The sequence below is a fragment of the Miniopterus natalensis genome, chromosome 10, assembly GCF_054644295.1.
Source record: "Miniopterus natalensis isolate mMinNat1 chromosome 10, mMinNat1.hap1, whole genome shotgun sequence".
In the NCBI taxonomy this organism is placed as follows: domain Eukaryota; kingdom Metazoa; phylum Chordata; class Mammalia; order Chiroptera; family Miniopteridae; genus Miniopterus; species Miniopterus natalensis.
The window spans coordinates 3,447,435-3,464,897 of record NC_142090.1 but is presented as its reverse complement, the minus strand read 5'-3'; the positions used below and the strand labels follow the sequence as shown (position 1 = coordinate 3,464,897).

The 17,463-nt window shown below is 43.1% G+C and overlaps 1 protein-coding gene across 1 annotated transcript in view; it reads right to left on the bottom strand.

The window, feature by feature from the left end:
• Positions 1–3,542: 3,542 nt before the first annotated feature.
• LOC107524947 (GTPase IMAP family member 4-like) overlaps positions 3,543–17,463 on the bottom strand; it is a 37,201-nt gene continuing 23,280 nt past the window's right edge. Inside the window, exons 2-3 of the mRNA XM_016197016.2 lie at positions 8,404–8,475; positions 3,543–4,564 (exon numbers count right to left, since the gene is read on the bottom strand). Of these exons, the coding sequence (XP_016052502.2) occupies positions 3,633–4,564; positions 8,404–8,461 (990 nt within the window). The 5' untranslated portion in view covers positions 8,462–8,475 and the 3' untranslated portion in view covers positions 3,543–3,632. The remainder of the gene's footprint in view (positions 4,565–8,403; positions 8,476–17,463) is intronic.

Genomic DNA, 17,463 nt, shown 5'->3' with positions numbered 1-17,463 from the left:
TGCATTTCCTTTATTATTCTCAGGCATTTATTCTTCTACATGAAAATTAAAATCACTTGTTTAATTTTCAGAAAAAGACCTTATTGGCATTCCAGTTGGAGTTGTCTTTCACCTCTGTATTACCTTTGGGAGAATTTTAAATACTTCAAGAACACGTGAACCAAGGTGATCTTGTTTCTGAGTGAGCAGACTCGCAGCTTCAGAGCTACTGAGTAATAGTTAAAGCCATCTGTATTGCCATTAGGATAACAAGGTAAATTTCTTTCAGTGTTGCTATTTTCACTGTTAGCTTAATTCATTGCATAATAGAAAATACAAGCATTTTACAAAATGACACCCAGTCAGTGATTCTAAATGGCAAGTCACTCAAAATATATCATGTTTTAAAAATTCTAGAGGAATTATTTCAAATTATATCAAACACAGTGTTTTCTCTCCTTTATTACTAAAAATCCTGGGAGATGCCTCCCACAACATTGCAGGAGGAGTGACAGATGCTGCTCCCCTGGTGTCACTCCAGGGCCTGAGAGAGTGGGGAACCCAGGTGTGGGCGTGTTTGGAAACTCCACAGTCTGTGCATCAGTAAGAAAGAGGTGGTGTGGGCAGGGTGGGCTGGGGAGGGTTGTCTTGGCCAAGTCTGAATGTGTCAGGTGAGAATTTTAGTCATTATTTGGCACAAACTCCTCATGATGGAGCATCTGCTGAAGAATCCGGTGGCAGATCCTAACCTGACCTGTCCAAGAAGGGACGATAGGATGTGCCCAGGCCCTTCCCTGTGATGCTGAGAACACAGCGGGACAATCCACGGAGCACTGTTTACAACAGAGGACTCAGCCAGCTGAATAGTCCCTGTGAGAATTCACTGGTGCCTGACCTTCCTAGGGAAACGTTTCCATCTCATCCAAGGCAGCAGTAGGACTTACACCTAAGATGCGGGGCATGCCCGGGACAGAGTATTAACTTACTGTCTTGTACTTTCATGACCTGTGGTCCAAGTGGACTAACACATGCTGTCATCAGAGTGGGTGCCAGGGGCTCCTCCTTGCTCACCGCTTTCTTTCAGATTCCCAGGGTGCATGAGGCCCTCACTAAATATCTGTCACCCTACCGTTTGGAGGTTTGCAGAAACTGGGCTCAAGGGACATTGCCACAGCATGGAGAGTCCCAAATCTCTCTTGCTCTTTGAGGGAACTTTCTGAGATCACTTCCTCAAGCTTCCCTCTACATTCTCAATCATGTGCCGCAGTCCTGTCTATTTTTCCCCAAATTCCTATAAACTTGAAATTCAGTTCTTTAGCTGGTTTCCACAGTAACAACATGTAGGAAGCGTTGTGTAGCCTTTAGCTTCTATACTGGAGATTTTGAAAGTCACAAGGAGGGTCCCACAGGCAGCCCTGGGCATTACTGCACCAAGCTGACTGGAAGAGAGAAGGGTCTTTGGTGCCCTGGGAGCAACTGGTAACATTTGGAAATACCTTGAATACTCTAGAGTGACTTTCCCATTTTCCTTTTCAAACATGAGATATAGGCTCCAGTGAAGCCACTCTCAAAGTGTGGTCCCAGAGCAACAGCAATGCCCAGGGACTTGTGAGAAATGCAGAGGTTCGGGCTCCACCCTACACCTCCTGAGTGAGAAACTTTGATTTTAACAAGCCTCCCAAGTGGCTCTGATGCATGCCTGTGCCTCACAAAATGCAGAAAGGACCTGAAGAATCTGCTTTTAATATTAACTAACCTATGCATCTGAATTGTCCCAAGATGACAGCTTTGGAGACTTGGGTATGTTCTTTAGAATGGATTATCTATATTCTATCACATGTCCAGTCTGCAGAACAAGGCCCAGGTTTCATTTGCTAGGCGCTAACATTCTATACAGTGGAAGTCAGGATCCTAAGAGATGGGAACACCCCTTGTCTCCAAGTGGAAAGGAAGCAGAAGGATGGAGCAAACAGATATGCATCCCAAATTTTGTCTCTCCAGGTTCAGGAAACACAAAGTATGTTACATAAAGATGTTCTAGTCACTTACTGAGCTGTGGCCTGGGGAGTGCTCTCAGGGGAAATGATTTTAAAACACGGATGTCACCGCCTGGATGGCGTGGCTCAGCAGTTGAGCATTGACCCACAACCCAGGAAATGGTGGTTTGATTCCCAGTCAGGGCACATGCCGGGGTTGCAGGTTGGATGCCCAGTGGGGGAAGGGCAGAAGGCAGCCAATCAATGACTCTCTCTCATCATTGATGTTTCTATCTCTCTCTCTTCCTGTCTGAAATCAATAAAAATATTTTTTAAAAACATAAAATAAGACATGAGTGTCACCTTATGTGGTTCTTTTTTTAAAGATGGGGGTACACCTTCAGTTTCTATCTGGTTTTGGTTGCTTTCTGCTGCTTTCCAGTATTTGAAGGTTGTAAGTTTCCCGAAGTTTATCTGTGGACTATTTAGTCTGTTATAAGCCACTCTTGTTATTTTTGAAGCCAGACTCCCACTCTAAGGTTGTATTCTCTTGTCCTTTCCTTGGTTTCTTTCAGCACATAATGGATGGATCCAAGGAGAATGTGGTCTTTGCTGGGTAGAGGGGTTAAGAATGTGGTTCAGACTTCCAGGTGAAATGAGGGAGGTCTTAGGGGTAGACCAAGCCAAGCTTGGAAATCATCTTGACATTCTACCAAAAAGTGAAATTCACCCCTGTGCTCTTAGAAGTATTAGTGGTATTTCCCAAGATAAAAGAAATTCCACTTCTGCACAAATATGAGAGAATAGAAAAGTTTTATTACAGCAAAAATAAGCAAACAATTCAAGTGGGTGGGGCAGCAGTGTGGGGATGACCCCCCAGCAGTAAGTAATCAAGGTGTGAGGTGATGGAGGTGCGGTGGCAACAGCTCGTTTCCCATGAAAAGGAGAGAACTAGTTCTTCAGCTAAGTGGTTATGTTGAGGTTGGTCAAGCACCTTCTACAGGAACATCTGAATATACCAAACATGGTTCTCTTGTCTGTTGAATCTCTGTCCTTGGCTCTTCCTGGCATTTCACTTAGTTGGGTTCTGAGAGATCTGTTTTCCAGACAATTCTTTGTTCTTCAGTGGGCAGATGACAGGGAACAATTTCAGTCCTTCCATAAAAATGTAATTCAATGAATTTGCGTTCATCCAGGAAGAATTCGGTAAGCCTCTCTATCTATAGATTATCTAAGGCAAAGAACTGACTTCTCTGACCACATGGGTAAAATGAGCACCGTGGTCCTAAAGGCAACAATGAGGCGTAGAAACCACAGGAGGAGCTTATCTGCCAACCTAGACAGAATCCAGAGGAGAAACAGGTACTGGGAAGACACAGAGAAAGCTTGGGGTCATGGTTCTTGGTTCCTGCATTCCTTTTCTCTGTGCGTCTGAGAAAGGGTTCAGAAGATAGGGAGCATCCGTACTTTCTGCTTTGGACTTTGACAAATTGAGAATATCTCTCTCCCTAGTCAAATCAGTCAAAAGTCTACCAATTTCCAACAAGGAACTTTCCCTACACTTCCCAGTCCAAAAAGCCTGAGAGAAAAACAGAGAGCTCTGACTTTGGGGAATGAGTTGTATGCGGAAGAGACGCCCAAAAGTATGTGGGAAATATAGACAGATTTTCATTAAGCTTAATCTTCCTTGAATAGAAACGAAAACACAAAGGACGCAATCTTCAATACACTCACAATTATGTCAATGATGCTACTCTGACTCTCAACTTCAGCTCTGGCATTTTGTTGCTTTGAAACATAGAGTTTCTCCCTTTCTGCCAATTCCCTTTCCATTTCTGCCCTTCTCTTTTCCTTCTCCAATTCGTCCTCTAGTTTCCTGATTTTCTCTTCATACTCCGCCCTTAACTTCCTCTGCGCTCTCTCCAGCTCTGCTCTGTATTGTTCTTGTATCACTTGGATCTGTTTCTGAATCTCCTCCTCAGCCCTTTGGTACATCTTATTAGTGTAGAATCCCCCCTGGTTCTCCTTCACCATGCACTGGACCAGGTCCAGCAGCTGTGCCCTCTGAGCCTCCTGCTCAGCCCCTGTCGCCTTATTGTTGAACACACAGTGGCGATTCCTGAACTTCTTCATCAGATCCTGAATGCCTCCTGGAGCTTCCTTTAAATAATCTTTGAACTCCATGTCTTCCAAGTCATCTTTCCGGGTGAATAAGAGAATCATGTATTTACTGGCTTTGGGTCCAAACATTGTCAGCATCTTCTCAACGGCCTTTTCTTCTTCCTTTGTGTACGGGCCCAGGGGAACCACCATGATCACAGCATGAGGCCCCGGGGAGGTCAGGATGATGCAATTAATAATCTCCTTTTCTGTGTCAGCATCCGGTGTCTCGGTGTCGAAAATGCCAGGTGTGTCCACTACGACAATTTCACTCCCATTCCACATGGTGCTCCCTTTCTCACAGACCTTGGTGATGGATTTTGCTGCAATGCTGGAATAAAACGCTTTCTTTCCAAGGATGCTGTTCCCTGTGGCACTTTTTCCTGCTCCAGTCTTACCCACTAAGACAAGCCTCAGTTGTGAATCTCTGGGGTCTCGGTTTCCAAGCCCTGGGACATCAATAAATAAAAGTCACAGAGTTAGGACTGACCTCCTACCTTCTCCTCTACAATGTGCCCACTCATCATTGCCCTTCTCTATTGCCCACTCGGGTCCTATCCCATAAGCAACCTCTCCACCCAGAGGAGGTCTGTAGAACCCCTGGGCTTGGCCTCCCTCCTGCAGGACTCAGGGAATGCTGGGCACTTCTCAGGAGTCCCTTGGTCTGCTCACTGTGATCTCTGGAAGCTAAGTGCTCTGAGATTAAGGTGCAAAATGGTCTAAGTGAAAACTCTGAGCCCCTGCTGGTGCCTGTTCCTCATAAGTTAATGAATAAAGTAACACAAAATCTCACTTTGGAGCATCACAGTGGAAGATCCCCTCCCTCCAGTTTATACTCAAAATGGAACTTTTCTTCTCATTTGGAAGCCAAGTCAGGGGGTGATTCTAGCCATCCCACCCTTGTAGGCGAGAAAAAGGCACTTGAGCAGAAAGACAAAGTGTTCCTTTAAATTTCACATACACGGTCATCGCATCAGGGATTTTGACTCACAGGAAATAAAATGCCTTACTTTTAAAGTTACCACTTTAGTGTAGAAATCTGATGAAGCTAAAGAAGGATCGCTTATCCTTTGAGACCACATAGATGAACCTGGAGAATATTATGCTAAGTGAAATAAGCCAGACAGAGAAAAACAAGTCTCACATGATCTCACTTATATGTAGAATCTAAAGAACAAAATAGATCCGGTGACACAGAAGCATGGAACAGACTGACAGATCTCAGAGGGAAGGCGGGGGTTGGTGGGTGGGGAGAGATTAACCAAAGAATTTACATGCATATATGCATAACCCATGACACAGACAATAGTGTGGTGAAGGCCTAGAGTGGGGGGAGGGGGTAAGGGGTAGAAGGGGTCAATGGGGAAAAAAGGGGGATATCTGTAATACTTTCAACAATAAAGATAATTTTTTAAAAATTAATATGTTGAGCCTGGCCGGGCGTGGCTCAACAGTTGAGCGTCGACCTAGGATCCAGGTGATCACGGTTCAATTCCGGGTCTGGGCACATGCCCGGGTTGCGGGCTAGGCAGCCGATCAATGACTCTCTTATCATTAATGTTTCTATCTCTCTCTCTCCCTCTCCTTTCCTCTCTCTGAAATCAATAAAGATATATATTTTTAAAAATTAATATGTTGAAAACTTAAACCAGAAAGTATTGACAGTTCTCTGGAGCTACTATAAAATCCCGTGATACATAAATAATAATAATAATAGTAACAACAAAAACTCATGCAGAGTAGCATCAGTAGAGTTACACTTTCTTAGTGTCCCTTGGTGTCCACTTCCTAGGACAATGGGAAGTTAAGAACAGAACAGCAGAGCCTATCACCTGACTGATGTTTCAAAGGTAACTGTGTCTTAAGTTAACACCAAATCATCTAAATAGCTCCTTCCCTGTTTCTATTCAGTAATTTTCTGCTTATCTCTTTAATGTGTCTATAAAGCTAAAGTCTTCAGGATTTGTGAGGTACAGACTGGGACCATGGAAGACAACTGACAACCGCATCTGAGAGCCTGTTTCTCCCAGAAGGAAGAGCCTGTCAGCACAGCCCTTGACAAAGACTGATTCCTGCAGGAGGAGTCCTGTATGACCACCATCTGTCTCTGCTTTCAGTCGATGCAAACACCACCACCCTGACAATACTGCAGACATGATTATAAACTCCATTTTATTTTTCAGAGATATCATCACCATTCTCCCTTGATTCCTGTCTTCCCCTTACTTTCCAGGTCCCACCCATTGGCAAGTTCTCCTGGCTCCATCCACAAATCTGACTAGTTCTCTCCATTTAGTTCTCTCTCTACTAACCAAAGCTACTGTCACCACCCATGCCTCAGCAGTCCCCTAACTGGTCTTTTCATTTCCATTGTGCCCTCTTCTGTCTGTTCTGTAAATTGGAATGATTCTTTAGAGATATCAATCAAACAGAAGAGAGATTTTGCAGAATGTCCCACTCTGGCTTCCATAAAATCAGTAGTTATTCCCCATCTCCCACACACTTTATGGTGAAACTGTTGCTAATTCAGGGATGAGCAAAATCACCCCTAAGGCAGTTAGTTTCCCATGTTTGAGAAACAGAATCCTGAGGTGAGAGAAGTAAATTCCAGAAGCTGAGGGTATTTGCCATAGGATGGCTAAGATGAAGGGAAACTGTGGGTGGGAGTTCAGATTATTATTTATTTAGCATCACAAAGGAAGACTCCAACATAAGGAAATCCTGAGGGCACTAGTTGATCATTGAGAGAGGGAGTAGGAAAATCATGGGAAGTGAAATGAAAAATCACCAGAGGCCAGCTCCAACACTGCAACAATTCCCAATGCTAACAGAATACGCAAGTCTACTTGACAGATTGGAGATTTGGCCATCAAGTCTTCCCATCTCTGTGCACATGCCTCTTTGGGATGTGGATTTGCACCTCCTCCCACAAGGTGCTAAGTCTGTTTCTCTGCCCCTTGCAGCTGGGTGGACCTTATGACTTGCTCTGGACAACAGGGCAGTGGAAGCATGATGCAAGTAGACTCTGAAAGTGCTCATGCTCTGTGTGGCTTGCTGTATTCTGCTCTTTGGAACCCTGCAACTGCTTTATGAAGAGGCTGGGACTAGCCTGCTTGATAGGGACACAAAGCCCTTTTATCCCTGTCACCCTGTCTTGCCCAAGAGCCTGCTAACTACCAGACATGGCCGTGGGGCTATCCAATTCAAAATTATCCTTTTGCTGCATCTTGAAAGTATCATGCTAAGCAAAATAAGTCAGATGAAGAAAGGACAAGAACCATATGATTTCACTCACATATGTGATATAAAATATAAATCAACCGGCGAACAAACAAAACAAACAAACAAAATCATCGTCACAGGCAAAAGTATGGTGGTTATCAGAGGGAAAGAAGAGTTGAGGGGAGGTCGAAGAGTGTAAAGGGGGTAAAATATATAGTGATGGAAGGAGACAAGGTTTTGGGTGGTGAGCATACAATGTTAATACACAGGTGATGTATTATAGAATTGTACACCTGAAACCTATATAAGTCTATTAACCAATGTCACCCCAGTAAATTTAATCTAAAAAAAACACAACATTATCCAGTTGTGTACTGAACCACCCACTTACCACATCTGTGCATGAGCAAATCTGGCTGAGAAAAGGCCAGATGGCCTAGACCCAAGAACTGCCCAGTGACCTACCAAATCCAGAGCCAAATAAATGGTTGAGGTGTTAGGCTACTAAATTGTGGTGTGGTGTGGTGGTCTAGTGTGGTACAAAACCAGCAAAAGTTCAACTGATATTGTAGATTCCTATAAATAAAATAGTAAAAGGATGGTTAAGTGAGAAACTGAGTGAGCCAGTCTGTTGACTTTGTTGGTCATAGTGAGGCCACCTGAACAGGGAAATGAGGGACTTGAGGGAAAGATCAATTCCTCTCATGTTCCTCCTTCCCAGTCCTCTCTCAGGCTCAATAGAGGTGCAGAGAAACAACCAGAGAGGCTCCAGCTGGCCCTTCTGCTGTGTCCACATTGTAGGGAGTAGGAAATCAGAAACCTCATCCGCCTGGGCTCAGTCAGGACACTTTAAGCTCTCTTCCCCTTAGAGGTTAGGCTATGTCAGGAAGCGACCGTGCAGAGGGTCTAGAGACAAGCAAGAGCAGAGTCAATGAAGAAAAAATCAGAAATGGGGTTGGAAATATTTTGTTGTTGCTCAGATGGGGGCTGGCAGACAGGACAGGAGAACCCCCTTCCAGGTCCCGTCCCTCCAGCCTGGCCTGGGGAGTCCAAGCCATCCTCTCACATTGGCTGATCTTGGCCTCACTGAAGTTCAAATGGGTGATGGGTAATTGAGCTGCCATCGTGGTTTGAATTCCTGTAGATAAGAAAGAGAATTCATTTTAGGAAAATGGAGAGTAACTGCAAACTGAAACCTCGTGCAACCAATAGTTCCTTCTTTTCCACAAACTTGTTACTTGACTTCACCTCCTTATTTCCCAACACTTCTTCTCAACTTCCCCATGGTCAGTTTCATTCTCACTTGTTGCTTTTCTCACACAAACATGAATGTTTCAAGCGATTCCTCAGCTCTGGTTCTGGGCGCCCTTCCCCCATCTATTCAGGGAATTCTAGCTTTGAATGCCATTTGCACATACTCAGTAGCCTAGACCATTCTCAGTGTTCTGAACTTTTATATCCCATTCAACGTCTTCACTGGGCAAGTTCATGAGCATCTCAAACAGAACTTGGTCAAAATGGAACCCTTTACCTTTTCCAGCTGCAGCACATCCTGCCACCAGATCACGGCAATGATTACGCCCCATTTCAATAGATGGCATTACCATTCAGCCAGTGGCTGCTGCAGACTCTTGGGGTCACTACATCACTCTTTCCTTACTTGCTCATCAGTCCACCCACCAAATCCTATGGATTCTACCTCGAAATCATGCAAAATTATCCATTCTCCTCAACTTCATGCTCATCCAAGCACTTTTACTTGTTTGCCGTGTAACAGGCTCCTAAACTATCATCTCACCTCCAATCCCTTTTCTCCTCTGTAACCAGGTGGTTTTCTAAAACTAAAACTTGATATATATTTTTTTTCCTCTAAGGTTTCCCTCCCCAACACAATCACCATCAACAATACATATGAGCTGGGATCCACTTGCTATGTGCTCTAACCTCACTTGCGGAGGTTCCTACAGAACACACAGCACAATAAGAAGTTGTTTTTCTGCTCTTTTTACTCTTCCCCTTTAGACCATAAGCTTTGTGATGATGGTGGGACCATCTGTGTTTTGAATTTCCCTTATTGCCTGGAGACAAGCACAATGCTGGACAAAGAGTAGTTCTCAATAAATATTTGTTAAATAAATCAATGAAAAATCTTTCTGACTCTGAAATTTCTGTCCTGCCTACATCTGTGAAAAGATTATCCTTTCCTTTTTCATCAATGCTTAGAGTCATACAAATATGATATTACATTTTGAACACTTTTTTTCCCTATACATTTGGCAATGGGGAAAGCCATCTGAACAACTTGTATTGGAGCAGACTATGACTGCAACAGGCTAAAAATGCTAGTTGTTAAAGGCAGGCTCATCTCAGAGGAAGCCATCAAATACACACTTGAAACACTGTTAGAGAGACGGACACACTTTTTGAAAGAACAGGTATGTCTTTATCCCTTAAGGATAGGGAGTGGAAAACAGCTTCTTGTAAACTGGGAAGAGAAATCACAGAATGTTCCAAATGAGCTTTGGCTGCAAAGTTGATGTTGGTGATGGGTGTTCAGAGGAGAACACCCCGAGCTGTGCTTCTTACATTTCCTAGGGCCCTTCACCCACCAGCTGCCCTCAGAGCTAATTCTGCCCCCTTACCCAACTCTATCCCTGAAAACTTCAAGTTCATTTCTAAAGTCTATAAATGGTGAAAGGAATTATTTGTACAAATATCCTCTAATCAACAGCTCCTGAAAGAGGCACTAATTTGTAGGGCTCAGCCTTTGCAACCAATTACAGTCTAAAATCAACAGAGACAAGAAACAGAAAGCAGTGACAAATCTATGCTGACAGCAAGTTTGCCAAAGGTTTAAAATACAGATCCAGGGGAGAGGTCCCCTCAGCGCCAAATCCCACATTTTCCTGCCTCTCCCCCTCAACACACACACAAACAAGCATACTTCTTTACCTGGAAAATCTGGGTCCTATTCCCTTCTCTAAAGGGAGGCTTCTTTAAAGGCGAGGCTAAGGGAGGATATTGAGGGGAAGGAAGAAAGAGGAAATGATGACGCATAAATCTGAAAATAAACACTGTCTTGAATGGGTTAATTATATAAGTAAATTCCACAAGCATCAGTGGACAAATACCAGCTGGCTGTCCTCTGAGTGAATTTATTCTTCCCAACCTAAAAGACAGGATAAAATTTACAGCCTTGACTACAGAATGAACTGCCGTTAAGTGCCGCTTATTGCCAACTGCCATGTCTGCTTCTGTGTTTGTCTGCTTGTACCTCCCTTAAGCTGTCAGGAAATAGCAAATGCAGAAGTGCAAAACAACCCCCTTTAAAAGCAAAGTGTAACTGATCTCCGAAAACTCCGGTTTGAAGGAGTGGGGATCAGTCGCCAGCCGGCTAATAAATTGCTCTCTATTTGACCTTAATTCAGCTCCAGTGGTCTTTCGGTTCTCTCGTGCCACAACAGGGAAGAGCTGTCCAAACTTGCTCATGTAAGAGACCTGCCCACCTTACCATCTGAAACAACTCTCTGCCTTTTGTTGACCTACTTCTGGGTTTGGTGGTGGTGGAAGCCACACTTGGTGCATATCTTGGCCCCTTCCACACACATCCAGGCCCAATAGAGGCAGCCACAGAATGTGGATCCCTTTGTAGCTCCAAACAAGTATCCCATGGTCGGTCACAGGCAGGTCCACAGTGCCTCCAAATAGGCCCCAGAACCAACACACCTGGTGGTGGGCTTCAGACTACATCAGAGCATGACCCAATTAGTTCCGCAAGCAGCACACACAAAAGGAGAACTCAGCAGACATCAGACATTGCTGGGGCAAATTCTGCTTCCTGGAGTCAGTCCCCTCTCAGCAGCTCATACACTGTGATTGAGGTTGATTCTCACAGTCAGCCAGCCTGAGGGTTAACCCTACCCATGGATGGGCCAACAACAATGAAGACTCAACTACAACAGGAGGGTTCACATATTCCACACATGAAATAATCCTGAAACACCTACCTCAGGTGATCAGGAAGACTGTGCCACTAAGCCCAAGAAGACATCTAATTTGTAAGGTCACCATACCAAGACTGGGAAACATAGCAGATCTACCTAATACACAGACTCAAATACAGAGGGGCAGCCAACGTGGGGAGAAAAGAAGCATACCCTAAATGAGAGAACAGGAGAAATCTCCAGAAAAAATTAATTAATTAAGTGGAGGCAAGCAATCTACCAGATACAGAGTTCAAACAATGGTTATAAATATGCTCAAGAAACTTAGTGAGAACTTCAAAAAAGAGCTGACAAGTATAAAAAATGACATAGAGCCCTGGCTGGTGCCACTCAGTAGTTACAGCATTGGTCCACACACTGAAGGGCCACGGGTTCAATTACTGGTCAAAGGCATATACCTGGGTAGCAGGTTCAATCCTCAGTCCCAGTTGGGACATGTGCAGTAAGCAACCAATCAATGTGTTTCTCTTCCATCAATTTCTCTCTCTCTCTCTCTCTCTCTCTCTCTCTCTCTCTCTCTTTCTCCACCCCTCCCTCCCTTCCACTCTATCTAGAAGATCAATGGAAAAAGTATCCTCCAGTGAGTATTAACTAAAAGGAAAAAAAAAAAAAATGACATAGAAACCATAAAAGAGAACCAGTCAGAAATAAAGAATACAATATCTAAAATGAAGGATACACTGAAGGAATCAACTGCAGATTAGGTGAAGCAGAGAATCAGGTCAGTGATTTAGAAGACAAGGTTGCAGGAAACACTAAATCAGAACAACAACAAAAAAAGAATTTTAAAAAACTACAATAGTTTAAGGAACCTATGGGACTACATGAAGCATAACAACATTCATATTGTAGGGGCACTAGAAGGAGAAAGGAGAGAGCAAGAGATTGAGGACCTATTTGAAAAAATAATGACTGAAAACTTCCCTAACCTGGTGAAGGAAAAGACACACAAGTCTAGGAAGTGCAGAGAGTCCCAAACAAGATGGACCCCAAGAAGTCCACAGCAACACACATCATCATTAAAATGGCAAAGGCCAGGAACAAAGAGAATCTTAAAAGCAGCAAGAGAAACATGGTTAGTTACCTATAAGGGAGCTTCTGTAACTCTGTCAGCTGATTTCTCAATAGAAACTCTTCAGACCAGCAGAGATTGGCATAAAATATTCATATTCATGAAAAGCAAGGACCTACAACCCAGATTATTCTACCCAGCAAGGCTATCATGTAAAGTTGAAAGAAAGATAAAGAACTTCCCAGACAAGGAAAAGCTAAAGGAATTCATCACCACCAAACCAGTATGACAAGAAATGTGAAAGGAACTTCTTTAAGAAGAAAGAATAAAAAGGGAGGAACACAGTTATAAATCTCAAAATGGCAATAAATATGTACTTATCAATAACCAATTTAAATGTAAGTGGATTAAATGCTCCAATCAAGAGACATAGGCTAGCCCTAGCCAGTTTGTTTCAGTGGTTAGAGAGTCAACCCTCAGACTGAAGGGTCTCAGGTTTGATTCTGGTCAAGAGCACATATCTGGGTTGCAGGTTCAATCCCCAGCCATGGTCAGGCGAGTGTGGGAAGCAACCAATCAATGTGTGGAGTTTAATGAACAAAATAAACCCATGAACAAAATAGATCCAGAGACATAGAAGCATGGAACAGACTGAGGAATCTCAGAGGGAAGGGGGGTGGGGTGGGAAGAGGTTAACCTAAGAACTTATATGCATATGCGCATAACCCATGGACACAGACAATAGTGGGGTGAAGGCCTAGGGGAAGAGATACAGTGTGGAGGGGATCAATGGGGGGAAGAGAGGGACATTTTTAATACTTTCAACATTAAGATAAAAAATTTTTAATTCAATTAATGTGAAATGCCACATAAACAAAATGAAGGGAAAAAAATTATTGATCACATTTATAGAGGCAAAAAAAGCACTTGACAAGACTCAGTACTCATTTATGATAAAAACTCTCAGCAAAGTGGGGATAGAGAGAACATACCTCAAAGTAATTAAGGCCATATATAACAAACCCACAGCTAACATCATACTCAATGGGGAAAACTTTTAAATGTTTTCCTTAAGATCAAGGATCTTAAGGACAGGGATGTCCACTTTCACAACTATTATTCTACATAGTAATGGAGGTCCTTGCCACTGCAGAAAAGAAGATTAAAGCCATCCCAACTGGAAAAGAAGAAGTAAAACTGTCATTATTTGCAGATGACATAATACTGAATGTAGACAACCCTAAAGATTCCACCAAAAATCTACTAGAACTGATAAATGAACTCAATAAAGTAGCAGGATAGAAAATAAAAATTCAGCAATCAGTTGTAATTTTATACACCAATAATGAACTATCAGAAAGAGAAACTAAAAAAGCAATCCCCTTTACAATTACCACAAAAAAATACCTAGGAATAAATTGAACCAAAAAGGCAAAAGACCTATTCTTGGAAAATTATAAAACATTGAAGAATTAAAGTAGGTACAAATAAATGGAAGCATATACCATGCTCATGAATAGGAAGAATTGGCATCATTAAAACATCAATGTTTTAAATTATAAGACAATCAGGGAAATCTGAATGCAACAGGTAATTTTTAAAAATTCTACTTCCTATCTGAAGTTTGATTATCATAATATTTTAAAATGGTTTCAAATATTTATTGATGAACTGAAAAAATGTCTGATTTGTTTCAAAGTAATGTGGGGTGTCAGGGAGTGGGGAGTATATAGTTGAAACAAGATTGGCATCAAAGCGTAATTGTGGAAGCTGGTCAAGCTACAAGGAAGATCCTTTTATTATTTTCTTTATCATTGAATAAGTTAAAAAATTTCCCACAATAAAAATATTTTAATCTGTGTGTAATATAACCACTACTGAATGCCCTGCTTCAAGTACGCTGATAAATGTTTTCTGCATTATTCCCAAAAATAGCGTGCAAAAATGCTGATTTTACTTTTCTAACTTTTTGTTTTTATTTTTAAATATATCTTTATTGATTTCAGAGAGAGGAAAGGAGAGGGAGAGAGAAAGATAGAAACATCAATGATGAGAGAGTCATTGATTGGCCACCTCCTGCACACCCTCAACTGGGGATCAAGCCCGCAACCCAGGCATGTGCCCTGACTGGGAATCGAACCCTGATCGCCTGGATCCTAGGTCGATGCTCAACCACTGAGCCATGCCCGGCCGGGCTATTTTTCTAACTTTTTAAACAAGGACAGTGATGTGGCTGGAAAATGCTGAGACACTTGCCCAGGGTCACAGTGCTGAGAGGTACTGAGCAGAGCAGGGATCCAATTGACGGCTGTCTGACCTCCACCTTCCCTCCTAACACTGCACACAACGGCCTCTTCTCAGTTTCCTCTCAGGCTGATGATTCTAAAGTCCCATCACATCACAGCTGCATCAAGAGAGGAAACGAAAGAGGGGCGACACTCTTTCCAGAACAGAGAACTCATAGGAAGCCTGTGACTAGGGAAGCTAACAGGAGGGTTTTACGTGCATTGCTCCTGCAGAACAACCCACCCTCTCCCCACAGCACCCTCCTCACCTCATGTGTCAAACTATTAGGGTCACAGCTTCTCTCTGCTGAATAATAGAAAGGATTCACAAACTGCAGTCTAGGTTTCCTCTGCCCTTAGGGACCACTGGAGTCACCACACTCCCTAGGATCCTGTTTCTTTTTCAGTAAAAAGAGGTAGTGAGACTGAGTGGTCTCTAACCTGCCTTCGAGCTCTAAGACCTGCCTTGGGGACACTCATTTCCTCACCAGGAAATAGCAAGGCTAGTTAGGCAGCCCCCAGTGTCTGTCATAAGAGTAAATGAATGAAGGTGCAACCGTCAGCACATATGTCCTGTCAAATAGGAGACGTGTGACATTGTGCTAATACCACTCCCGATTCCACAAATACCCTCCACACTACCAACTGACAACACATCCCCCTTCCCAGTGTGCTGTTAACACAGTACCTGGTCTTTCCTCCAAGCAGAACCCATATCCTGCACTGCCTGGACCTCCTGCCCTCACAGCTCTACCACTCAAGGCAGCTTCTCAGCCACACTGACCTTTTCAACCATTTGATGAATTCTCACGGTTTCTCCAAAGAAGCTCCTGGAGCTTGTGCTTTACGTTTAACTGTGAGGATAAAGTGTTTGCGCCTCTAAAACCAGGAAACTCAGATTGGGTGGAGCCAGAGGAAGAACTCTTTGCCTTTAAGAGCCAATAATATTGCCCCTAATTTGGTGGGTGCTTCAGTTTTGCCAAGTTGAAACCTTTTCCTCCATGTGCCCAATCTCATATCAAAATTTCCAAAGCTATCCTCAGGGTTTTGGATTATAGATGACTAGGCACAGTGTCTGCTATCTTCCCAGATACAGTGAGAGACAGCAGGGTGATTCTGGAAGAAGGGAGCTGGCATGTGACTTGGTAGATCTTCAGATGCTCACTAGTGGTGGTGCAATATGGGTTTTGAATCTAATCTTTAAAGAGGCTCTCAAGTTACTCCTTCAGGAATTAACAAGACTTAGGTACAAAGTCAAAGGGGTCTAATCTACTGGGAGCCAAGAAAAAAAGAATAATAGGAGGCTTGGAAAAAATTCTCCTAGTGACCTCTCTGTTTATTTCATTTGGTTCTTACAAGATTGAAAGTCTACATGACCTGATGAGTAAACGTGCAGCTGGAGAGTAGACACAACTTTCCCACCCAACCTTCCCAACTTCTCCCAGTCAAGGCCCAGACAGAGGTAGCTTATCCTAAATTCACCAGCAGGTGGATACAACAGGCTCTGGAAATTGTGTCAAAGCTCTCAGGATGGACAATATGTTCTAGTTGTCAGGTGCATTACCAAAAAATACTGAGTTTTTTATTATATGTTTTGACTCACTAAATTTATAGATTGGATTAGACAATGCCAAAGTTTGAGAAGAGGTACTGAGAGGACCAGATGTGGCAGGAAGTGGTGGACAATAAGGTGGGTACCCATAGAAGGAAGCAGCTAGATTTGGAAATGATGGTGTGAATGACCATGTCATTGGACCAATTATTGTTGTTAATGACATGTGTCACCTAGAAAGGGCCCATATAAAAGTCACTTGACTTCCAAAAATTATACAGATCAGGACCAACTATGTAATTTGCAAGATCTGGCACAAAAGGAAAATACCAGGCCCTTTGTTCAAAATTCATGAAGAACTTTAAGATGACATTACAGAGCATTAAACCATGTGAGGAGCCCCTCTAAGCACAGACCCTGAGCAGCCCTACAGCTCACACACCCAGGAAGCTCACCTTGACAGGTTGCATATATGTGAGTCGAGAGCTGAGCCAGAACCTCATCTCCTGTTCAAACTATCTCCACCATTGTCAAGTCTACTTCACTCTCCATATTCCTTGAATGAAACTTGTCCAGGCAGAAGCTGCCTTGGATGATTTCCTGGTGAACTAATGGATTCTCTAGGTATTAAGCTCAGATACACTGTTCAGTTCCCTAAAGGGAAGAAGGAACTGGTTAAGACAGAATCCACAGATGCTACAGGGACTAGGATACAGGTCTCGAGTGGTAACAGCCTTGAGGCCATTAGCTAAGGAAGAATATCTAGAACACAGCTCCCACCCTTGAATTCTAATTTATGAGTGACCTCCCTCCAGAAGACTTGTGATATGAGGAGAGATGCCTCATCTCTCTCCTATACTGTTCACTTGGCCATGCTCCTTGTCAGTAGGAACTCCTTTCCAGCTCTGCCATGAGCCACCTATCTCTCTGCTGCTGGTCCCCACTTACAAGTCCATGAAATTACTCTAATCCTTCCAGGATGCTGCTCCTGCACACAGTCAAAGGCAAAGAGATAGATACGGAGAAAGACAAGCCTTCTTTTTTCACATATTCCACTTATTTTTTATATATGCACACATAGGGCAATATGGATATATATGAATTTTTCACAAGGTTGGGGTTATTAAATAATATTTCTTTAACTTCTATCACAGTCTGTCTTGTGGAGCACAGGGCTTCCCCCCACCCACCCCCCTGCTAGGAGCTAGATAAATTCAGAGCTCAAATGCATTATGGTAACATTGCAGAAATAATAGGAGGTGAAAGGAACGGG